General features: G+C 36.9%; 1 protein-coding gene across 13 annotated transcripts in view; it reads right to left on the reverse strand.

Moving 5' to 3' along the window:
- Positions 1-26,341, reverse strand: part of ZNF407 (zinc finger protein 407) — a 340,195-nt gene that overhangs the window by 289,415 nt on the left and 24,439 nt on the right. For all 13 annotated transcript variants that reach the window (XM_052704184.1, XM_052704189.1, XM_052704180.1 and 10 more), the window contains 2 exons: positions 13,533-18,344; positions 7,629-7,743 (listed from right to left, as the gene is read on the reverse strand). In XM_052704184.1, the coding sequence (XP_052560144.1) occupies positions 7,629-7,743; positions 13,533-18,344 (4,927 nt within the window). The remainder of the gene's footprint in view (positions 1-7,628; positions 7,744-13,532; positions 18,345-26,341) is intronic.

Raw genomic sequence — 26,341 nt, forward strand, 5'->3', positions numbered from 1 at the left:
AGGGTTATAATAAACCCCGAGCACTAAGAAATAAGGAAAGTAAGATTAATTGTCCTGAAGTGCTTAAAAATCTAGATGGATTCTGCTTCTGCTAAACCCAGTGACAGAATTCCCAGGGATTACAATGCAAACAGGACAAAATTCAATGGAAAACAGCATAAAGTTAAGGGTTTATTATTATTATTATTATTATTAAAAATAATAATAATAAATCAGTAAATAATATTAAAAAAAAAAAAGGTGAAATAACAGGTTGATACACTACACTGCATCCCCTGAGATCCTGGCATTCTAATGAACTGAACATTCTAATAAACCACAGAAACTACGTTATGGTGACACATTTGAAAAGAGGAAAATGGACACACACAAAAAAAACCAGAAGTTCCAGCAGCACTCAACCCTTTTAGATTGAATTTGGTTAAAATTGAAGGCATTCTAACAGCTTACAATTACATGATATGAAGCATACACCTGAGAGTTTTTGATTCTCTTCCTGAACCCTATAGTTCTAGTGAAGTGGTACTCATGGATAAAGATTAGGTTCAGTTATTTATCATAGAAATTTTAAATAAAGTCACTTAAAGCACCAGGGAAAAATCACCGTCAAATGAAGAGTTTGATACAAATCTATTTGTTTTAATCATTTATATGCAACAAATCTAAACCTTCTGAATTGTGGATATAAATCTAAACAATGCAACTTGTGCATACCAACAAAACAATATAACCAGTGTCTTAAGCAATGAAACCTTTTCCCCTCTCTGTACCAAACACCCATATTGACAAACTGATGTCTCCATTCATCTCACAGTAACCAAATCCAAGCTAATTTTCTTTTTGCCATCTGCTTCTGCCAGTAGAAGGATATTTTTAATAGTATCTTTCTCAATGCCTGTGGCAGTTCTTCCAAATCGTGGGTTATAATACAGAAGTCCCTTTCAGTAGGTACGCTGGATTTTAGCATTTATGCCCCATTTGCCATTAGTTTGCCATTAGTTACGACTCCTGTCTGCTTGGAACAGGATTCAAGCCCTTCCTGCATGGGCACAGATGGCACTGTCTCTCAAAAGGTATATGCAGAGTGGGATGCTTCCCCAGGGCGAGCATTCACACTGCTGGACCCCTGAACAGCTGGGAGCAGCACTGCTGGCTGGGCTGGCTCTGATGCCGTGCTGGATCATGACCTGCCACAGGCTTCATTCATCCTCTTCCTGGGATGGATCAGCCCCAGGGACCACAAAGCCCTGACATGACTAATGGTATAGAGCTGTGCCCGAGGTCAGATTGGGTATCTGGTGAGGGTTGTACACCAGAGGATGGTCAAGCACTGGCACAGGCTCCCCAGGGCAGTGGGCATGGCCCCAGGCTATCAGAGTTCAAGGAATGTTTGCACAGCATTTGCACACAGGTTTCATTTTGAATGTTCTTGTGTAGAGCCAGGAGTTGGACTCAATGATCCTTGCAGGTCCTTTCCAACTCAGTATGTTATATGGTTCTATGACCCACAAGCATGCACACGCTTCACCCTTTTAGTGGCCTAGGGGGAAAACACGTTTTTCACTTTGAAGCTGTTAAGAATTCCAAGTCTTCAGGAATGAGTTGTTTTAATTAGAGGAAAACTAAGAGCATTCCTGAAACACACAATGTTTTAAATTGCCACAGCCTCTCAAGACATGAAGGCTTTGCTTTTTAAGATGTCTACCGTCTAACAGAAACGCACGCATCCTGAACATTAGAACAATCTACAATAAAAAATTAAAAATGCATGTCCATAAAAGCACCAGTTACACATACAGCGTATATCACAGTCACACCACTGTGTATCTTGATAATTACCATTTGGAAGTGCACTACAATTAGATTACACGCAGTGGATATTAGTCTGAATCACTAGCAGTATCTCTAATTCAAATACAAATATATACTCTCACAAGTGTGTCCCATACATACCTTTTCTCTTCAGCAAGTATAAGTAAATCATTATTAGAATCTAATTCAGCACGCAAATGGCTACAAACACATTTTATTAAGTCAGAAAGCTGGCCATGACTGTGCAGTACCATCTGCAGTACCAGGCTCCAACAGAAGGGTCTCTGCCCAGGCCCCACTAGAGCCTCCCATTTGCTGCCTTGGCCTCCACCAGCTAATGGGCAGCCGACCTCCAGGCCAAGTCTCACACAACACAGCGTGGTGTCTGTGCCAGCTGTGGAAGGATGCTGGGAGTTTTTCTGAATAAAAATAAATTGCTTCAATTTCAAGCAGTTTTCTTAAAAACTAGAAAGAGAGTACGTGCTGAAGGTCAAGTTTGCAAATCTAATAAAATGATAGATAACCGAACAAAAATTGGCAAGATAATGTAACACATATGCTATTGCACTCCACAAGCTTCTCTAATATTTTCTTATTAATTTGTTTAAATGCGCATGTGGGTTTGGAAAGCTGTTACATAGGCTGAACTCATCTTCTTTACTAAAGAGTAAACCAACACAAGTGTTCAATTGGAGTATATGACAAAAAGCAGAGAAAGAAGCCCTCAGTACCTGGGCCTGCAGCAGTCATTTCACACACGCTAATCTTTAATCTGAACAGCTGAACCAAATACATATGATTTGTTTGGGCACATCTGTAGGTATGATGTGTGTAATTAATTGTTCATTCAAAAATGTAATTTCATGATGCATTTGATGATTTATTTATACAACAGTTTCAGTTTTCAGAGCCTACTAAAAATAGTGATTTTAATTTATCCCTGCTGCCTACAATTATCCACAACCATGTATTTTTAAATATTTCCAGCCTATAAAAATTACTAATTTTTGCCACTTGTGTTTATCTGCATTTAGACTTTGATTTGGATAAATTAAGCTCTCAAGTGTTCCTTGCTTTATGAAACTCTGCATGTTGTACACTTCAACACAAATAAATGACTTCTACCATTAGAGGTTTAAATAATGTAATGTATTTCATGCTCAGCCTGAAGCTGGATTCCAATGAAGTTGCTAATGCACGTAATGATTAAGTGTAACTCAAATACTAACTGTGTTGTTGAAAACATGACAGGCAATAATTTGGTCTATTATATTCTGCCATTTAATTGCCTAGTACAGACATTCTCTGACACGTTATGAAGCAATGATTTACAATTATTCAAGCTGCAAAGGTCAGAAAGTGACATTATAATCATCTACACAGAGATCCCTTCTAATGCACAAAAACTAGGTAATACCACACAAAAATAGTTTTACTAGAGTAGCAACTTTCTATTTAAGATTTCCCAAACTGCGTGAGTATAAATAATTAATTTACATTACAGTACATTAAGGCATCCTTGAAAATATAATGTTTCTCCTGCTCCTACCAATAAATTTATGAATAAGTCTTTTTTGCTGAAAGCAATCTTAGGAGTGGGCTTTCACTCCAAGTAGCCTGACGCTAACAGGCAGAAAACCTAGAAGACTTTAAAGAAACGTAACATAGGAGCACAGCCATCTGTTAGATGCAGCTAGTCAAAACACATCCTTACCTATAAAGCAGGAATATCTGTTAGCCACTATACCTATGTAATATACAGATAAGTATTTTCCTTTAGATGTTCTCCAAGCAACTAGTGTCATTAAAATACTAAGCTGTATACAGACTATGATCTCCAAACTCATCTTTGCATTAATAGCAAAAGTGAAGTTATTTCCATGCTTGAGATGCTGTAACTCTCCTGAAAGCTTGTTTGTACAAGGTTTTTTAAAAACCAAAAAAGGTATTTATTTAGCAGAACACCTTATAACATCTCTGGAATTAATTAGAAAAAGGAGTTTAAAAGCAAAATGAGACTGAGAAGCAAAGAGCTAAAAAGATCAATATTTCTAACCGCCAAAACAACTCAAAAGTAACAGACGAAAAAAAAAAAAAAGGAAAGAAATCAGGGAGGGAAAAAAAAAAAAACCAACAACCATACATTTCCATTTCCACCTTCTCCAGTTTTCCTCATGCATACACAAGTGTTCCTTAAACGACTTGGCTACTATATGTTGAATAAACTTAATTAAGATGCTACTACAAATGTCTTCCCAATTTTTAGAAAGGTCGTAAGAAATGTTTTGTGTGCTTTAAATACTGACAATTTTCTTCAGTAGATTTTTAAAGAAGTCACAAAGGAAAGGGGGGAAAAAACTGAAAGAAGCAATCATTCTTTATGAAACGTGTAACTACAACCCCAAAATTCTGTTTCTGAAAGCAAAGGTGAGAAAAAGAAAAGGCAATGGAATAGTAGATGCATTTTTAAATCAAACATCACCTATAAATTCTGTTCAAAACCTCAAGTGCAGAACAATGCATTTTTTTATGTTCCTCCTGAGGCATAAGATTTGAAAAGTGCAAGATAAGCCTGCTCACTGCATTCCAGCAGGCAAATGAAACAGAAATTTTAAATGCTGTTCAACCAAAATTTGTTCATCTGCTCAGGGTGGCTGCCAAATTCAGAACAAGACTTACAAAAAATTAAATTCAAACGCGCAGCAGTTTGCTACACACAGAAGGCAACAGATACTACCTCTGAAATAAGGGGGTATATTTTCCAGCCATGGGTATGGAAAAGAAAATTAACGCACATCTGCAATAAGGAAAATGAGTAGCAGACGTTTTTTTCCAAATGTTAAAACATTACTGGTGTCCAATTTCTGTATCACGTAGTTTCTGCTCTGCAGATGAAGAAAAACAAATCCTGAACTTCAATTAAAAAAAAAAAAAACCCACCAAAATTACAGTGTTTTTCAGGAACTGAGTGAAATGTACTTTGTATGTACTTCTGTGTACTTTGTATCATGCAAATATAAGGAGCCTTTGGAAAATTTAGATAGAATCTTCCCCCAACCAGATTTATTTTTTAGGCAAAAATTATCTGGGAATTTTTGAAGAAGTCCTATACTGAGACCTATGAAACCACAGTGTTGCACTGACATTTCACCTTTAAAAAGTGTGCAGGAAGATTCAGAAGCTTTTGAAACACAATTTATCCTCGCAACCAGCACAAGGGCTTATTACTATGAATCTAAAAGTCAGAGGATAGAATATTAACTACTGCAGAAAAGAAAACATAGTGCAGGACCTTCTGTTTGTGACAAAATTACAGAGTTAATGTTCCTGAAAGATCACTTCACCTTTTAAAGCATGATTTTTAAAAAGGTAAAATTTATAGCAATTAAAGCTAATGAAGAAATGCAGCATGAGCTGCTTATGTTCAGGAACTAATAGGTCCACTGAGCATTTCTAAGATTATTTAGCCATCAATGATAATGAATTGACATTGTCAGTGGTGTTAATGTACCAATGCTCTATAGTGCCACTAATCCGATAGCCAATCCTAGCTTTTTTTTTTTTTTTTTTTAATTAATGTTGCCACTTTATGTTTTTTAAACTACACACTGCCTGATCCTCTCAATTAAAACAGCAGAAACACAGCACAGACTGTTACACTCTTTTCTCTTCTTTCACATTTAAGGATAGCATGGTCATCATTTGGACTACAAGGTAAAACTGTCCTGCTCATTCCTACTTGCTCAAATCCTGCTGAATTCTTCAGGACTGTTAGCTACAGTATAAAAATGTCTTTTCCAATTAAATCAATGTTAACGTATAATTCATGAAATACATTTGTTGTGCACATTAAGTGAAATGAGATGATTATTTGAGCAAGTATATGAATCAGATTTTTGTCAGCACAGGGTATTGTAATGCATGTCCCCTCAGCCCATTGTTTTGTCATATCTAGCACAGATGTTGTTGTCCATGTTGTTGTTGTAACTTGATCATACAACAACATACAGGAATGGAAAATAAGTACCTGTTTGGCTACCAGATATGACGTATCAGCAACATACAGTAAGCAATCAGGTTACCAAAGTCACTAACATTCAAGTCTACTGTTTAAACCATTTGTGTCAGGAACTACAACCAAGCTGTGCATTTTCTGAGACAAGATTCTAAGAACACTTCAACCCTGAAGGGAAGGAACGAATTTTTGAAAAGTGAGAATCTGTATCGCAGCTCAGCCCGCTTATTTCTTTTTCTTTTCTTTTCTTTCTTTTTTAATATAAGATTCAGTAGCAACTATTTCAAGACTTTTGATTTTGTATGGATTATTACATAGTTATATAACGTGATTTTTCATTAGACATTAAAAAGGAATTGAAGAAAGAACCACTGTCAAATTTGTTGACAATTTCAAAAGAAAAGAGCTTAGCCCCACATAAACAGTGAATTTGCAACTGTTAATCATCTTCCATGCCAAATTCTCAGCAATCTATCTAGCAGAGACAGCAAATAAGATTTTTCAAACAACATAAAATAGGCTACTACACATGAAGTTCATTATAAGCATGCTGCAAAATAAAGAGTAGCACAAGTTATTCTACTGTTGATATTCAGTGGACTTAAGAATTAGGCTCATACATTTTAATTTCGTGTTACAAGAAGTCAGCAATTAATTTTTGTAAGTGAGTAAAAACATCCAAAGTATCTCATAATGCAGCATGCAAAATTATTTGAAAAACAGAGAGATGAATCAGTGGAAATCACTCAGCTGCATCTTCAGCTGAAGATTCACTTGTCCTTTAAAATGTGTAACTCACTTTGTCCTGCAGTAGATCAGTATACTAAGACTAAAAAAAAAAATCCTTCCTGCTTAATATTATCCCTAACATTACACCACACCACTCATGTGTGCACTGCATCATTTAATTGAACCTGTGCCGTTCTACACATTAGCCATAAGACTGCTATAGCAGGTTACATAGGTTTGAGTAAAGTGTTTTTATATGATGCATATATTAGTTAATTTCTCTAGCATAATAACATTAAAATATATTTTTAATCAGAAGTAGGGTATTAAAACCCAACTTTGAATGTCCTATGATGTACCATGTATGCCATGGCATTTTAAAACCTTTTAAACATTTCTGCTAAATTAATTAGTTTTGCATTAAGGAGTCTCAATGCCTCCTATTAAATGCAACACATTTGAAGGACAATTAAACATTATGAACGATCCTTCTGAGGAAATAACGATTAAATAAAAAAGAACACCAAGATTTTTTTGGTAGCAAACAAGAACACAAGCATACATAAAAGACTTCAATTTATTTGTAAAGTCTTATGTCTGCAATATTTTAGACGCATTTGTTTGAAAAACCAGCCTTCTGTTTTGTTTTCGTAAAGAATGAGAACCCTAATGGAGTCCAGAAATCTGTTAATGGTACTAAAATTATAACAGGATAGCAAAAGAAAAAACCCCACACACTAAAGTCTATATTATATATTTTTTATGTCTTTAAATGGAATTTACAGTTCTCCCTGGCAATGTGAATGAACATCCTATAATTTAGTCAATTTACAGATTACAGGTTCAAATTGACCTTGTAGCCCATAAAATTGCTCATCTTCAGTGCAGGATTAGAAGTGGGAAAAGAATGTCATAACTGTATTTAAGGAATTTACCATAACAATGGAAAGGAGGATATGCATGCATAATTTTAGCCACTCTTGCTCACATCACAGTTTTCAATTCTGAAACAATGCATATCCTGCACTCTTCTCCTGGTTAACCATGGTGGAAACCGTTTCAATTTACTCACCCACAGACATGACACTTGTATTCCCTCATCCCAAGGTGCCTCTTGACATGGTTTCTGGCATCTCCGAGCTGAGCTGTTGCAAAGTGGCATATCTTGCACTTGAATGGCTTTGATCCTAAGTAAAATTTAGCATAAGATATGAGTTGAATTAGAATAATATATCACCCACGGTTAAAGAAATAAAAATTCCTGGGAAAAAATAACCTTTAAAAAAGCCTATCCCACATTTAACCTGTTTCAGATTATTGCCTAACAAAAAAAGCATCTTGCACATAAATTTATAACTCCCAGGACACAGATGGTATATACTATACAGTACTCATTAGTTTCCTTAGATTCAGGACTAAGGAAACTACTCTCTTAACTATTGAAAATCATTCACTCTTTTTTTTAAAAAAAAAAAAACCAAAAATATTAAAATAAAGGAGATAGCCCTTCAGCAAGATGACAAAAGTCGTTTTATACTATTTCCAAATGCTGAAACTCATGTAATGGTCTAAAAGTGCTTTGATATTGGTGTAAACTGAAAATGTAATTTTTTTTAAGCAAGTATATTTAAAGTAAAGTAATTTTGCAAGTCTTCCGACACCGAATAGATTTTACATTAGCATTGGTATTTCAGATTTGTTCTGTCACACACAGAAAATGATTCATCACCTAGCCATTGTAATGACATGCAATGTATGAATATACAGTGGATAAAATATTATGCCTTTATGACTGTTTTATGGTCAAGAATTTATGATTATTCTGCAAACCAGAAGTATTGACATTTTGGCTATTATTTATTTCAAGAACAAACTTTAATATTAAATGTCTACTGCAGAACTCTAGAATTATTTCTCCAAGGAAAAAGTACCAGCCTATTTCTCGTATCACAGCAGTGCAGCAAAAAAGTCAAATTGTTTGTCCGTCTTAATTAACAGGGATCCTCTCTGGACTACAGAATTATTATTATTTTTTTTTTTTAATTGAAATAGCTGAATTGGGCACTTGTCAGTCTCTGTGTTACAAAGCAGTTACACTACTCCCAAGAATGTGTGCATATACTAAAGTATGCCACTGCACTTTCCAATCTTCTGACCACTAAATCCTTAAACCAATAAATTAAAATCACAGAACTGCCATTAAAAGTAAGTACAATATGGTCAGAGATTCTCCATATTACATTTAGTATATGTTTTGTGAAGTACTTCTTCCAATACAGTTAAGCATAATATGAAATATGTGTTCTTTAATAAATATACATAAAGAGCTCTGATAAGAAAAATGTTACACTATATCATACTTGATCAATGAACCTTTTTGCTTTGCCCTTGAAACAAAATCTCCTCAAATAATCCATTGGTGAAATCGAGGATCTTAGTAAAAAATTTTAGAGTCTTAAATTTCAATTTAATTCCCAAAAGCTGACGAAAAATGAAGCATTTAATTTTAATCTTCTAACTGAAATAAAAAAGTCAACAGTACTAAGCACGGGCAGACAAGGTTGAATATTTCACAGTTCAATGACAATGAAGCCAGATCTCTTAATACTTCCATTTCTACTGTTGGAAGTAGATGTAAAATATATTTAGCACCTGAATGGTTATATCTAGTCAGCTTTATATGTTTAAATGTCAAAAGCAGGTTGAGGCTGGAGCTAACAGCAATCACATTCTATCAATCACACCGAAAAACCCCAGTTTATTTAAATGATCCTGATAAAACTAAATTAATCATTAATTTGGTGACATTTCAAATCAACACTGTGTTCTATAAAGAGGCCCATGCAAATAAAAAAGCCTATCATTGCATTAAATAGAAGAGTATTAAAAGTTGATGTTTTAACTTACGATCTCAGAGACTGATTTCACAATTAATAATATCAAGACCACGGTCAGAGAGGATTTTTTTTAATCTATAGGTGTTTATATTGCTGTTTTCTATCATGGAATTCAAATACCAAGTGGATTCAATCCTGTGTTCCTTTAGTTTCTCTCCTACTGATTAAATTGTAAATTCGTTCCTCATTCTGTTACTGCAGGTGTCCCATAGGGCTTCCATACAAGACCTTTGCTGTTTTCCATTTACATGACTCCTTTGTGAAAAACTGTAGTTCAGGCCAATCGTAGCTCTAGTGTGCTGACAATACATAAATGTATTATTCTGTTGACTGCTCTCACCCAAAAATCACTGAGGCCTTGAGGTTTTATTTATTTATTTCCTATATCCAGCGCTGAATATCTGTTAACATCTCCATTTAAACTCCTTGAAAAGCCACTTGCTGACAGGCTACGGTCAGTACTTATCTGCTGAAACAAAAGCAGTGCATCTCCCTCTCAAGTGAAAGGGAGATGCCTTCCCTGATGCCAAATTCTTTCCGATGTTTTTGGATAGAAAAAAAATATACTTACAATGAAGGTATTAGACTAAAAGTTAAACAAATGGTGCAAAAAATCTGTATCTAGTCTGAACCTATCAGAAACAATACTGAAGCAATTAACCATTTCTTAGCCATATTTACCACAAACTTCAGTGGTTCTCATCTACTGTGTTAACGTGACATCAGCTTCACATTTGGCTTTTAGTTCACTGAGACAAATACTTTTGACGTAGCATCTTTCCAACCAACTGACTTGAGTAAACAAATAAATAAATGAAAAACCACAGAATTAATCTACCCACAAGTTACAGCATGGAAACAGTGTAAATTTTCCATGGGTAGCACTGACATGCCTCTGAACTAAAGAACTGGGGGAAGAAAGTTGAAAATAGACTAAATTTCTTAAATCATGGAGTTGTTTTACAGAGATGACTGTAGCTAATAATCCTAATCTTACATTAACACAAAAGATACTCAAAACAAAAAAATCTTTGTCCGTTCTAAGCCAACATCATCTCTGTCTGGAGGCACAACAGTGCCTTTACCTCAGGCTCAATGCAAAGTAAGCGGAGCCACATGAAACACCGTTATACCATTTCATACTTTATTTAGGGTAGGGGTAGTAAGATACCACATTTACTTTGGGCAAATCTTCCCTTAATTGAGAAACATGATGAGAAACAAAACAAAGATGATATGGTTGCAGATGATTTTTCCTCACATGTTGACTGTTAATTAAGTTTATGGGACCTGCATCAATTGAAAACTAAAAAGTCTTCCACCTCTGCTACTCCCCGTATTTGTCTTTACACTTCCTCATTTTCACTTGTCAACACGTGATGGACTTGCTTGTTATCTCCTCTCCAGCAAAGCTTTCTTTTCATTTGCAATGTGAAAATCTCTTAGATTATTTAACAGTATTTTGAAACGATAGTTTTCTATTAATGGAAATCATTAGTTTTGTCTGTCTACAACTTTCCTTCTTCCTTACTCCCCTAACTATCACCAATTACTCAAATTAAAATTGAGCTAGATAAAGTTAGACACACATACATGTATCTACATATCAATCCATATATGCAGAAAAATATATGCACATCTGCTTACAGAAGAAATATTTAGAAAAAGCACACAATTGGAACAACAGATGGGAAAATAACTGTAGCTTTCCCCTTGTTATGCACCTGATGTTACCTTGCAACAGATGAGAGGGGCCAGAAATAATGCACTGTGCCTCACTAACAGTATAAGCCAGTGGCTATACAATTGGTAGCGTGGCTCATTTCCCTCAGCCGCCGTTCCCAATAACCCCAAAATGTTTATTCAGCTTCAACTGTCATGATACAGACTGGAAGCAAAGGTTCTGTGAAACACAAGATCACAAATATGATAACAGGGATTGAAAGAGAATTCCTTCTTCCCGTTAGATATTAACAAAAGTCTCTGCATTACTATTTATGTGAAATAAGCATAGCATCAGAAAAGCAATTCATTTAAAGGTGCTGTGAGAAAGAGCCTAGATTAAACTCTTATCTGAAACCCTTCTACAACATCTCCACAAGCACCTCAAAAAATGATTTGCAAAACAAAACGTATTCTTCTACTGCCTTGCATATTTAAGGCCATTCAAAAGCACAATGAAAATATACTTCATGATAAGACCTACAGACCAGATGGTAAAAAGTACACTAACTTTTACTAAATGTTACAATCAATGATGTAACTTATGTAAGTAGGGTTGCTTTGTCATATATTGATAGTTACCTCACTTTCACATCCACATTAACTTGATTTTAAATGCAATTAATACATATAGTCAAGGAAGACTAATGGACTACATTCTGCACTTAACCTGGTGGACATTTTCAAATGGCACAAGTGACCAGTGCAAACCTATTTTGCATTGTAAACGACTAAATAAATCTTAATGGATTAAGAATGATCAGCTATCAACACACAAGGGAAATTAAGTGCTGAAATGCCTACATTGATTATTTTAAATTATTAGCCTTACTCTGTTCTTGAATTTGTATGCTTTTAGTGAGCTTTAACACATTTACAAGACTTATTGACTATAATTACAAGAGAATTCAAGTAATGGACACATCAATTATAAGCAACATGTCTTGACCAGACAGTTGCATAAAGAATTCTAAAGAGAGCTCCATTAGCATCTTCTCCTTTAGTTTTATTCTGTTTTATCTGCCGTAAGAGGGCATATTAAGGGCTTATAAAGCTGCTCTGACCATGTGAGCATGACTGTCCCTCTGAAGACTTAACGCTGCATTCAAAGTTGGATACTGGGTGAAACAAAACAGATAACTACGTTATAGACAGGACAGAAGTAATGCTGGAAGTATTAAGTATGTGAGTTACTGGCATACATGAATGCTGCAGTTAAAGTAAAATACTTTGAAAGGTTTGAAAAACAACGTCCATGTTCCCCAAGATTAATTTTAAACTTTATTGTCCAGTCATGCCCTCATTTAAAAAAAAAAAAAAAAAAACTTACAAAACTATTTTAGGATTATGCCAGGAATTACCATACTTCTATGTTTCTTTTTTCTTACCTTTTTGTTCTCTTCCTTGTAACCATGCACTAAGTTTCAAATACTGCATGAATTTAAACTATAGCTTCCATAATAAGCCATTATTTAAAAGTACAGTAAAATAAACCTTACAGTTTTAATGAAAATATGTTCATTGAAATGTGAATTTATTATTCAAATCCACTCATAAATTCAACCATGGAGACACCACTTGTCTAAGCAGAGCTCAGTGATTTAGAAAAGCTGTCTATTTAAAATAAAGAATGTATGGCAGGTTTATAGAAACATCACAGTGAATTTTTACATAAATTTAGAACTGCAGCTTATGCATTTTTCTACAAAAATGTTTTTAAATTTTCCACTTAAAATTAAACATAAAAATGAATTGAAAGTGCGATCAGCACAGAAACTAAATCAGGTATTACATTGCTGTGCATCACATCAACATTACACACTACGTTCCCCAAAGGCTGACCTATTCCAATTCCCATAACTTATTTCTACAAAAAACTCTTGATGCTCATTATTGGTATTTATTAAGGAATGATGTATTCACAAATTACTATCACAAAGCATAATCTAATGCTGAAAGTGTAACTGAATTGAAATGAAGTAAACAATGTAGATATTTAACAACTGCGAGGAAGAGAAAGTTAGAACAGCTAACTGTTCTCTTAAAACACCTCTGCAGTATTATATAAATTTAAGAACTGATTAATGATTACAATTTAGATTAAAGGGAAGGAAATCTCTCTATATGAAACAAAAAGCAGAAGAGTGACTGCGTTTAAAATGTTCTTACATTTTCTGCTCTTTGATCACTGTATTTTCATCCCCCTAAAGGTAATTTTGAATTTCATCAGTGGCTCATCAAGCAATATGAATACCAGTTCATAAGAAATGTTAAAGAGATTAAAAACCAGAAAACGGCCAGTGGTAATAATTCACTCTGTCTGAAAGAGACCAGTTGCAAAGAGAGCATTTCCATACCTGTATGGGTACGAATGTGAGCTAGGAAGGCCATGGAATTGCTACTTCTACACATCTTCCCACAGTACTTGCAGACGTTGCCTTGGTTCTCTTCCCTCTCTCTGTTTATCTGTTCAGTGTCCTCCACAATGTACTTATTCACTTCCCGCAGAAGTTCTTCATGCTGCTCTTTGATATGGAGAAACAAGTTCTGCTCTGAATCAAAGGGCTCCGTGCACTTCACACATTTGAAGGTTGCACCTCCTTCAGGCAGCTCCTCCACACTTGCCTGCTCATTGCGCATGTGCCCAGCACTGGCCAAGTGCTGATGAAGGTTGCTCTCTGTGTAAAATGACTTTCCACAGAGTAAACAATGAAAATGTTTTTCTTTTGAAGGATGTTTCATGGCTATGTGAACATTTAGTCCGCTCAAACCATCTGCTAGAAAGCCACAGTCATCGCAGCGAATACGTGTCAGTTCCCCAAGGGAAACGCCTTCTGACTTCTTCTTTTTCCCACTACTTGGTGAAGCATCTGCTTTCACTGCAAACTCACCAGTTCTCACTCCACCTGGCACCTGTCCTTCACCTGAATGGTCAATGGGCTCCCCATCTTGATTGCTTTTTAATCTTACTATAGAAGAATCAAACTTGCCAAAATTTTGCATTGCCTTTCGTTTATCATCAGTACTAGTGACTGTTCCTAAAGCCTCATTACTACTTTCTTGCATGCCCTCAGCTGTTGAGCCATCTGCCTCCCAAATACTGTTATTTATAGTTACTTCTGCTTCATGTTGTGCTTCCATAAGGGCTTCTTCCTCCTCCCCAGTAGGATTCTTTTTGAAACTTCTGTCACCCTCTAAACTATGCATATTTTGCACCATCTCTCCAATGTTCCCAGCAAAATTTGATTGCCATGCTGCACTTTTTGTTTCTGGAAGACTTAGCATAAGTGGGTTATTTTCTTTCAGTGATATTTCTTCAATAATGTTTGTGTTTCTACCGTCCGCTTCAGGTTTTTCTCTATTTGCTTCCAAGTTTTCCTTGCCTTTTCCTGACTTCAAGTTTGTGCCACCTGATCTATTTTCATTTTCTGCTGGACAATCCCCTGAGTTAAGCAGCTCCTGACCACGTCCACTTGTCTGCAATTCATAAGTACCTGCCTCTTTAATTGGTATCTCTTCATCAGGCTTACCAGCATTATCTTTCTGAGGAGCTCCCTGGAATCCTTCGCATAAAATATTTTCTCCTCCATTTTTAGTTTCCTCTTCAACTACGCTTTCCACTGTATTTTGGGAACTGCCTTCTTTAGGCATTTCTGGAAATGCATTTTCATCTAAGGCAATACACTCTGTTAAGCTTTTACACGTATGATCACTTTCTGCTGCATCACTGGCACATTTCATTTCACTTAAAACAGTTTTCAGTTCTCCTGCACTTTGATGGTGCTCCTCTTGGGACAGAGCTGAGCCTTCTTTAGCAATATGTGCTGTGTTTTCTTCCTCCACAGACAAACAAACATGAGATTCTCTTCTAATTTTATGTTTCTCTGTTGCCGCATGCCTAATCATCTCTCTGCGAGTTACAGCATAGTAGTCACAGGCCATGCAGTAGTATTCAAATTGTTTTGTATGCTTTCGTTTTACATGCAACTCTAATGAAGAGGAAGAATGAGCAGTGAAGTCACAGTGTATGCACTTGTTGTCATTTGCACCCACCATTCTTCTCTGGAAGCAGGGGTCACCATCCTGGGTATCCGTTGCTGATTCAAGAAATGTGTGCTTTATATTTAACGAATTCCTAGCATGCCCCAAATCTGGCAACCTACTAGCATTTTCAACATTCACCTCGGCGTTTCCTTGCTCAATTTCTTGCTGATCTACGATAGAATTTCCCAAATCTAAAGTCTGGCTACTGTCCTCAACATGTTCACACAATGCAGGCATGGGACTGTTAACCTTCTTGCTTGTAGATTCAAAATTTCCTCCTTCAGGGCTAACAATGATCTCTGAGTTCTGTTTTCCATGTCCTTCTATTTCCACACGACTTTTATGTTTTTTGGTTGCACAATGACGTTCCATATCTCCTTTGGTTACAGTGTAGTAATTGCAAACCTTACACAAATAGCTGTACTGATGGCTGTGCTTTCGCCTGATATGAACAGTCAAATTTGTAACACTGGAGGCCAAAAGACCACAATGGGTACACGTTCTAGAAATAGTGCCTTTGGGTCTCCCTCTTTTTGGTACATTAGCTAAAACCAATTCATTTTCACCAATTCTTTGATCAACTGGAACAAATTCCTTATTTCTCAATATGTTTTCTACAGTAGAGGATGGAACATGTACAATTTCTTTATCAAACTCTGTATTCTCATTCCCAGAAATAGAAGGATCCATCACTGTTTTAATACCACCAACCCCAACGCAAACCTTTTCAATGCATTCCTCAAAACGCAGTCCAATATTATTTTTCCTAGCATTTTCAAGGTGCTTGCTTCTTTTGATATGCTTCTCCATTCCTTCCTTACTCAGTGAGTAAAGATTACATGCTTTGCAGAGAAAGTGATACTCCTGTGCATGTCGGAGTTTTATGTGCCTTGTAAGAACTGTGGAAGATCTTGTCTTATAAAAACACTTTTTACAGTGAAACTGGGTTTTACTCAGAACAGAATGTTTTAGTTCATTTTTATGATTTACAATGGAAGAGTCTGGAGGTTTTGTTTTCATTGATACTTTAATTTCCTTTGCAAGTTTTTGGCTACTGCTTGATACTGAGTCAGCAGAACTTACCATTTGCAAGGTCAGACCAGTGTTACTCAATGGAGTAGCTTGCTGAAGTAATGAACTATCATGTTTCTCATCTTTTTGATGATTTATCAGCTCTTCTTGTGTTTGAAAAAAAAGAACACAAGTTGGACAACTATGGGACATATTATGCACTTCACTCATATGGCTCTGAAAGTTTATCACATTCAAGCTGGTAAATGAACAAAGTCGACAATTAAAGCTACAACTTCCCATCTGGTGTTTAGTATTCTGACAGTGTTGCTGCAAGTCTTCCTTGACTCCACAGGAATAACTACATGTCTGACAATGAAACTGAATACTTTTTGTATGAAAATTTACAACATGAATTTTTAAACTTTCTTTGTTCTGAAAGACATGACCACAGTCAATGCAAGTGTGATGAACACTAGGATTTGCAATAAGTTCAACTTCAGAATTTTTAGTATTTGTAGTGCTAGAAGAAACAGTATTTGGCTTCACTTGAGTAAGATCTTGAATTTCTGAAGCAGTATTACAAAGACTCTTATCATTTGTTTCTAGTTCTGTATGTGATGTAGGGCTTGAATCACTAGGTTTAAGCTGTGTGCTGGAGATATGTTTCATGTATGCTCTTCTAGTTTCAGACTTGTTTTTCTTACCCAACAAATTGTACCTTCTTTTAACTTGCCTTTTTAATCTAAAAGACCTATTTCCTACAAAAGGAGCCCTTAGCAATACAATATTTCTTTTATGTTCCAGTCTATCAGATCTCTTTGTCACATTTAAACTGCTAACTAGCCTTCTGGTAATTGGAGGGAATTCTGAATTCTGCAAGAAATCTGAGGGTCCAGGTATTTCTAGTTTTCCAGTATGACCTTCATTATCTCCTTCCACACTGGAAGAAAGCAGCTTTCCTTCCATGCTATCTGTTTTTTCAGCAGGAACATTTGTAGATGTTATCATTTCGCCAAGAAGTTCAGTGCCATCATTTTGTTTAGACAAGCTTACATTTGAGTCTTCCAACACACTGCAAACATTTAATTCTTTTGCATCAGCAGTCCTTGCATTTAATTTACTGCTTCCAGGTCTTGCTCTCACATTCTTCTCTCTGGTTACAGTAGACTGCCGTTTTTTAAAGGATTTTTTGGTCAGTATTTGTACAAATCCTCCCCGTGCAGCAAGATTTTGGCGTCGAAGGTGTGTCTTGCCAAGGAAATGAGAATTTAGGAGATTTTCCTCAGCACTCTGAAAACCACAAAGATCGCAACAAAATACCTTGGAATTCTCATGATCTTGCTTAGCATGTGTAGGTAATGTTGAATTACATTTAGTTGCGCAACTACACTGAGGGCATGTTTGCTCTTTGGATTGTTGAGAGTGGCTTTCTTGTATATGCGTTTCTAAATCAGAGCAGGATGATAGAAACTGATCATGTGTTTTGCCTTTAAGATCTTTGTCCATGTTTTCAACTCCACAGTCAACACTGATTTCTTCTGAAGAAGGTAACTTTTCAGGAACAGCAGCTGAATCCTCTCGAGAATGTTTAGTTTCCTTGTGAGTTTTCAGTATGGCACCATTAGCACACTTGAAATCACAATGTGGGCACATGAAATGTGAATTATATACATTATCATCATGACAGCCAGTGACTCCTTCAATTTTTACAACTCCAGCTTCTACGCTACCTTCTTCTTCAGCTAGAACTTTGTGCAACTTCCTGTCACTGTCTTTCTCATTGGCAGAAGACATCAGCTTTCTCTTTCTGGAAGTATTTTCAGGTCCCTCTGCTTCAACAGTGTCCAAGTTTGGTGATCCTGACCATGCCCTTTTGTTTGTGCCATTCTCTTTTCTTTTCTTCTCAAGGTTCCTGAAAACTTCATCTGATATTAACCTTGTTCCCTGCTGAGACAAAGAGTCACATTCAGTGTTGTCTCCTAATGCGTTTCTCAGGGAGTCCTTTCTCAGCTTATTTTGTAAAATCTCATCAGCATCATCTCTCCTCTGATTATCCTCCTCATCCATTTTCAACATGGGTATTGTCAACTGTAGATCATTTGGCTTAGTACCTATAACAGAAAAGAATTTTTATTAGCTTCTTATGCACAACCAACATTTATAAAACTCAAGAAAACAAGCAATATAGCAAATTAAAATTGTGGCAGGAAGATAGACACAATAAAAGACAAGGCTGTAATTTCAGTATAGTGTCAAATCTTATGGCACTAGAGATCAAACCAGCTTTTTGGCACTCAGTTACAGAGCTCCTACTACAATGACTACCATTTGAGCAAGCACTGGCCTCAAAAATTTTCTGCAATCAAGTGATTTACAAATAGCATTGCTGAGACTCACATGCTTAGCAACCCTAAAACTATGTCAATTTGATTTAATGTTTAAACTTCTACATGCTTAAACTTAGGCAGATAAGCCTAATTTTTGTTTCTAAGCACATTTTTAGGATATTCTACATACTAATAGATTTCAGCGAATCAGTCATAGAAAATTCAGTTTCTCCAGGTCAAGAAATCCAAGATTACTGATTTAAAAGCTCCCAGGAGGAAATGGCCACAATTGCAACAACAAGCAAAACAAAGCCAACACAAACTTCAAGTATTATGAAAATGACATTTTCTTTCCCTCCCATTTAGATTATTCACTAAAGAGCAACAAGAAAAATGCTAATAGAGCCATGTTATAAAAAATTATGTAATTACATCACTAGTCTAAGCATAGTTCTCCACCATTCCTAAAATACCTTTTATTCTTTTGAGCTTCATTTGCCAACAAACCAAAAAAGAAGGGGGTGGGAAGGGGGGAAGGGAGGTAAAGCATCTTTGAAGCCCAGCGCAAACTCCAGCTATCCAAATCCAATTACCAAAACCTTTCTCTTAGCTGTCTGACCTTCCTGCTCCCAAAAAGATGCCACCACCATAAACCTGATGCTACCAACTCAAATTATAGGAAGAATAAGGGTGAGAAACAAAATACTGACATTTATTCCCTTTTCATTTTGATACAATGTGATTGAGAATTGGAAGTGCATTTCCTTTTAACAAATGATTAAATACTAAATGTTTATCTGTGCTTTGTGCTAGGATGTAAACATCACAGCTTTGCTACAGATCCAAGTATCCAGATTTTTTTGTTCAATTACCCATTTATTGAATGAGGCCATGACCACACATGTAAGTACTTCCTGCCGAGACTAACTGTAATGTTGGTACAGACAATGCTGAATACAAAAAAGTATGTAAATTCATTTCAAAAGCAAACATTTTTGAGGACAAATTCACAAATTGTTAAACTGGGGAAAGGTACTCCAAACAGCTGGACTTACTATCTATGGAAGTAAAAACAAAATTGCCTTCCTGCTTAATCATGAGTTAAGGAAGGTCTATGAGCAACTGAGTACATAGAGGTCACATATAGTGATCAGATCTGTTTTCCAACAAGAGCTCTCACTGAGGTAAGGCACTGGCTGAACTTATGTCCTGTTAGTTATACCTAGCCTTTTAAATGAGAAAATAGAACCTCCAAATCGCAGTAGTCCTTCTGAAGGATGCAGATACTGCTTCTTTGTGTTTTTCTGATTCTTATATTGTATTATATTCTCTTGTTCACTAAATTATGATATAAACTATCACTTTGATAGAAGTAAAGCAATCAAGTCTATATTTTTTAGCTAGTGGAAGCCAGTATCCTGTCAGTATACTCAAAAACACTACAGCAATTATTAGCAGAGGAGAATGAAGTATTTCAAATGCAAGCAGACTCTGAAAAGCTATGTGAGCACTATTTGTGATATGGAAAAGGGATCAGATGAAAATTGTGTTAACTGGAGTACAATTAAGAAATATCAAGAAATTATTTCAGTGATGAGCACCACAAGTCCATCCTTAGATGTCTGCAAGCAGCAACCACAGGCCCTTTTTCTCACTGTGCTTCCATAGCCCACTACTGAGACCTCACCATTCTTCTCTTATATGACCTGAGGGGAAAAACAGTTTTTCCTTGCTATACAAGACAATTTGCAATCTCAGAACAATTCTCCATCTTCTTTATAGGATTCTTTCCGCTCAGACCATTTGATTTATCAGAGAACCTGTCCAGCAGTGAACTTCTACTTGCACTGGAAATTTCCACTATCAAAGGCTGTAGATGGATAATTAGTGGCATCTCCATTGACAAAAATTCACACATTTGAGCTATATTAATGAGTAGAGGATTTGTGGCTCTCCACCATACTCTCTTCTGACATGCTTCATGCCCATTCAAAGTCATCCTCTAATTTGATTTAAACCTTAAAGCGCTGTCACACCTAGATCAATCTCTGACAGAAATCACAAACCACTTTCAGCCAGAGATGCAGTAATCACCTAAGGTGGATGCTTCCCAGCTGTCACAGAAAGGCATCAACGAGTCTCAGAACAAGCCTTTCCTGCCATACCTGCTCAGCTCATTTCCAGTAGCCACCTGCAAACCTCAGAAAAGATGGCTGGTTATTTGCATGCCGTACCTGCAGACTGAGCCTCACTTCTCATCATTTGTTCACTAACTCTTCAATAGAAGTTCATCCTTCTCTGTGCTCTAGCAAAAATCCCAGATTGCAATCCCAGCTCTGGCAACCTTGTCTAGATAGATTCAAGTCAGCGGTAATGCATCAATTAAGGACTACTTCACACACTCAGAAAAATTATACTCTTCCTTTATTTTATTTTTATAAAGTGTAGTCGCAAATGGGTAACAGTCACAAATAAAAAATGCAAAATTCAAATCCCACTGGTACTGTCAATAATTTCAGTGTGAAATTAAAATAGTCACAAACACAATACATGCAAAGCAGATGTATGTCCCAGCCTTGTTACACAATCCCTACAGCTCTCCAGGATGCACTCTACCTCACCTACTTCTCATGAAGCCAACAACCCCACATCCATCTCCTCAACTCCCAACAGGTATCACTAAGGTGGTAACCCCTTGACTACACAGAACAAGTGAGGTATAGGAACAACTATATGCTTTCACACTCTTCTTCAACCCACACGAGTGTGAAACAGATTTGTCTCTGCCCCACTGCTATGCAAAGTGTGTCAAAAAAGCACCACATGGCCATGAGTTTCCACCTGCTCGAAACCATGATCCATGAAGAACTCTTTAAATAAATGAAACAGTGAGATGATTAAAATTATATCAATCTAAGTAATTAAATTTCCTTAAGTTGCCTTTAGGAAAGGAGCACGTCTTCTGAGGTAGATAGCAATGGCTGTGGTCAGTACTTTTTGCTTAGGAGAACAGTCAGAGATCTGCTGAAATGGGGTCAGTTTTCCACATCCTGGGCAAGACCTGAACCCTAGCACAGAACCATGTCTCAGTTTCTCCCTGCTCTGAACTTTACTCAGACAACAGCTGTGTCTCCAACATAATTTCTATACCATATGCCTTCATTTTCTTGATAGGATAGTGGTGCCTCACACCAAAAGAAAGCTTTGGGCAGACTTCTTTTCATATTCCTGCATGGATTTATTGCACAATTTATTACTATCACTTGAACGCACATTCAACGCTCCACAAGCTTCCTCTGTGCAGAAGCTATCTTGGCATTATGCTGCTTTGGCTTCCTATGCTTCCTCCTGTACTGAAAGCTTCTCTCCTGAAGTGCCTTCTCAGCTCTGCCAAACAAGAAGGCAATAGTAAAGCAACAAGCTCTTCACAAATCTGAATGGTTCCAAACCTCAGCCTGCATAAGTCAATTCACCTCACTCTCATCAGAGCTACTACAGTAATGACAGGCTAGCCTACAGTAAGTATTAATACGGGAAACAATGCATGAAAGAAGGCATCAAAAGCACTCTAAGCTTTATAGTCCCAGTGACCATATCTAAAATGTGATCCAATTGGCTAAATGTTTGGGGTTTTTTTTTTGTTTGTTTTGTTTCATTTTTTTTTGTTTTTAAATAGATCATGGATCAAACCTCAGGCTTGAACAGGGATTGCCATTAAAAGCAAAGATTCTGCATCGGAGATTAAGTCAACTGGCAACCAAGAAACACATTCTTGACGTAACAAGTATCCTCCTGCAGCCTCAGCAACTTCAGCACATGCTTATATCTAAATCCTACCTATTTCCAATGTGACTGAAAAAGGAAATCAGCCTGATGCTGGCAAGCTCATATACTAGTAGAAGTAGAGAAGGACAGTTCTTGAAGTTTTAACTACCTTATTAATGGATCAGCAAGCCTATGAAAAATGCAAGATGCAAGCTTTCATGCTTTTCAGTTTGTCTTCACTTTTTAAGGACTCCTGTTAAGTTTTTACAAGTAACAATTATCTAAGCACAATAATGGATAACCACCTAATGTATACTGCACAAATAAATCAGATGGGATTTATGCAGACCCTGAGCCTGCACCAATAAAATGGACAGGTACAACAGAGCAGACCATTGGGAGCACAGAATTTCAGCAGTTCTGTCAAACAGCTCCCTCTGAACATCACCCTTGGTGTTCAAAATGAAGCTGCTCTAACTCAAAACTGAGTTGACTTTTGGTAACATAAATCTTTTGTTAATGTTCATATAAATTAAGTATAGCTGAACAGATTCTTAAAGGATATGACCAAAAATTAATTTGGCACATTAGCTTCAGGTTAACAAATTCTTCTGCTTGGAGACAGTCATATATTACCTAATGCATTTTAAGGTTCTTTGCGGCACATTGCTGTTCATAAGTTTTCAAAAGAAACCTGTTGTGGTCCTAACATTTGTGATAAGCTCAATAATTCTACTGGAAATATTAGCTGTATTAAGCACAATGCTTTTCTTCAATCATTACTCAAGTGTTCACAAGAAGTTAAACATATTTTTAAGATCTTCAGAATGTTGTGTGTGCTATGTCCGCATAGGAAAAATACCAAAATCTTCATGTATAAGAAGCGACACACATTTTTGAATTACAAGTCTATAACACAGAATATTTTGGCTGTGTCACAGAAGCCAATACAGCTAAAGATTCTCTTCTATCTCATTCAAGAGATACAGTCCACTGTCACAATTCAGCACATTCTCACTATCTACAAAGAAAAAACAAATACCAAAAAGTATGAAAAATTTCTTAAGGTATTATCACCATTCAATCTTAGACGTTGTTTTTATTCTTTGAACAATGTTTTTAGTATATTGATATAATATTTGCTACAATTCTATATAAAAGTATCAGTCATCTGAGGACAGACTGAATCATAGAATGGCCAGGGTTGGAAGGGACCTCAAGGATCATGAATCTCCAACCCCCCTGCCACATGCAGGGCCACCAACCTCCCCATTTAATACCAGACCAGGCTGCCCAGAGTCCCATCCAACCTGGCCTTTAACATCTCCAAGGTCAGAGCATCCACAACCTCTCTGAGCAGCCTGTTCTAGTGCCTCACCACTCTCTCTGTAAAGAATTTCCTCCTGACATCCAACCTAAATCTTCCCTCCCTCACTTAAAACTGTTTCCCCTTGTCCTGCAGTTATCTACTCTTTCAAAGAGTTGATTCCCCTCCTATTTACAGGCTCCCTTTAGGTATTGAAAGGCTGCAATGAGGTTGCCCTGCAGCCTTCTCTTCTCCAGGCTGAACAAGCCCATCTCCCTGAGCCTGTCCTCATAGGGGAGGTGCTTCAGCCCCCTGATCATCTTCGTGGCCCTGTTCTGGACCCTCTCCAACAGCTCCCTGTCTTTCTTGTACTGGGCACTCCAGACCTAGACACAATATTCCAAATGGGGACTTAGGAGGGCAGAGTAGAGAGGAACGATCATCTTCTCCCTGCTGGCCACCCCTCTTCTGATGGAGCCCAGGATACCATTTGCTTTCTGAGCTGCAAGAGCACACTCCTGGCTCACGTTAAGTTTTTCATCCATCAGGACTCCCAGGTCGTTCTCTGCTGCTCTCAAGGACTGCTCTTCAAAGCCTGTATAAACATCTGGGATTCCTTCAGACCAAGTGCAAACCTCACACTTTGCTGTGTTGAACCTCATTATATTCACCCGGGTCCACCTTTCAAATCTGTTGATCTTCTCTTTGATAAAAGTAGAAAACATTTCACTGGAGATATGTTGGCATATATTCCACCATGGCAATAGGTAAAGACAGTGCAGTTGAGACTTTCAGTGTGCGATCTGCATTTCCCTAATCACCAGATGAAATTTAGAAAGATGTAATCTTAAATTAAAGTCTAAAGGACAAGCAATTCAGAAATGATCCATAAACCTGTAATGAACTGTAAGGTCTCCTAACCTGATGGTCAATACATCTTTATTTACTCCTCTTTTTGGTCATAAGCCAGCTCTTTAATGGAAGGAGTATGGACATGCACAGAAAAACCCAAAGAAAGTATATTTACAGTTATCAAATCCCACTTTTTTCTGGACATGGAAACAAAGGAGAGAAATCTGCTCACACTCCCAAAGCCTCAGGTATGCAGGGACCTCCAACAAGACACCCCTCCCCCTCCAACCCTTAAATGAGGTCTGGGAAGGGGTGGCTCCTGAGTGATTCCAGTCACTCAGCTGCACTGCATACAGCTGAGCTCCCCTGAGTTGGCCTAGCCTTCCCACCAGGTGCTCTATCACTGCTTCATGCCATGACACAGCATTTCTACTATAATAGAAAACAAATTTCATTAAAATTTCCCTTTTCAGACATTTAATTCTTTTGGTGAAATCATAGATACAATGAAGCAAGCCTTTTTTAAGGAGCTTCTTAAATAGCCAGAACAAAACTGAATGTGAACTCAACATAAAGCCTTTGTGCCAAATAAACATTTTCTCATTTGCAAAGGCGTAACATCCTCCTTCATCAACTTAAAGGCATTTCTTAGAGTCTGACAAAGTTACTTTTCTTCTTTCAGAGAGATATTTAAGAGAATAGTCTCTCAGTGATGGAATGGGAAAGATAGTAAGATTGTCGGTTCAAAAAGAAAAAAAGATCAACTGTACTTTGAAAAGTATTTGTTGCTTGTAAGTGTTCCTTGTAGCTCAAGAATGCTGGAAGTTCAAGCTGTGCACTATAACCTTTTCTTTATGGAAAGCAATTCATTTTGTTAGGGCACCAGAGCTTCCAGAAGAGCCTTCCAAACAAACTATAGGCTTTTGAAGGCTAAGAATGTTGAAACTTGCACATTGCTGTATCTTCAGTAGTTAATATTAGAAAACAAAGAGCCCACTGATGACTGTCTGCAGTTGTTAACATCATTTTCTCATAGGCATCAGAAGGAATCATTAGGGCATCACTGGAAAATGCAACTTGCAGTATCACTTACATCCTTCTTTTTTCTGCCTCCCTACCACTGAAAGTCCTTCAGATGGGGAAAATGCCAAAAAAAAAAAAAAAAGGAAATCTTTATGAACTCTTGACATAAAATATAGACATATATTAACTTATACCCCCAAAAATATGGGTGAAGGAAGAGCTTCTTCATCATCCACTCACTTTAGATAGGACCAAATGCTGCTCAGTACCGTAGTGATCACTCATTAGATTAGCTTTATAGAGAGTCCACACACACACACACACACACAGAGGCCTGGATACACACTTTCAAGTGCTATCAGAAAGAATTGCATGCCCAAGGCATAAAGTAAGAGAACTGCACTAATAGTTCCCAAAAAGCATTCCATAACCCCAAGATCTTCAACTTTTGAAATTTAAAGAGATTTCTGTGTTGTGAATTGTAAACTCAAAGAATTCTGACTATTTCCAGAGAGAGACACAGATATAGCAATAAAAATATACATCAAACTTCTGATCAAAGACATATCATATTTCTGTAGCACTGTGATATTTATGGATGAAAAGCCCCGCTTAAATATTTCAGTAACAGTTTAGTCATCAGGTCCGTTTCTCGAAAGGAAACATCCAGGAAAAAAGTAATCACTTCTTCATACAGAGTAATGAGTCCTTTGGTTTGTGAGAAATCCCAAAGTTACATGGCTTCATGAAAGATGCAATTCTGACCAACTCTGCCAATTAAAACGAGACAGAAAGAAAAAGTAAATGCAATTTGAATCTCCTCTCTATCGTAAGC

The sequence above is a fragment of the Tympanuchus pallidicinctus genome, unplaced genomic scaffold (genome assembly GCF_026119805.1).
Source record: "Tympanuchus pallidicinctus isolate F22 unplaced genomic scaffold, pur_lepc_1.0 scaffold5, whole genome shotgun sequence".
NCBI classification, from domain to species: domain Eukaryota; kingdom Metazoa; phylum Chordata; class Aves; order Galliformes; family Phasianidae; genus Tympanuchus; species Tympanuchus pallidicinctus.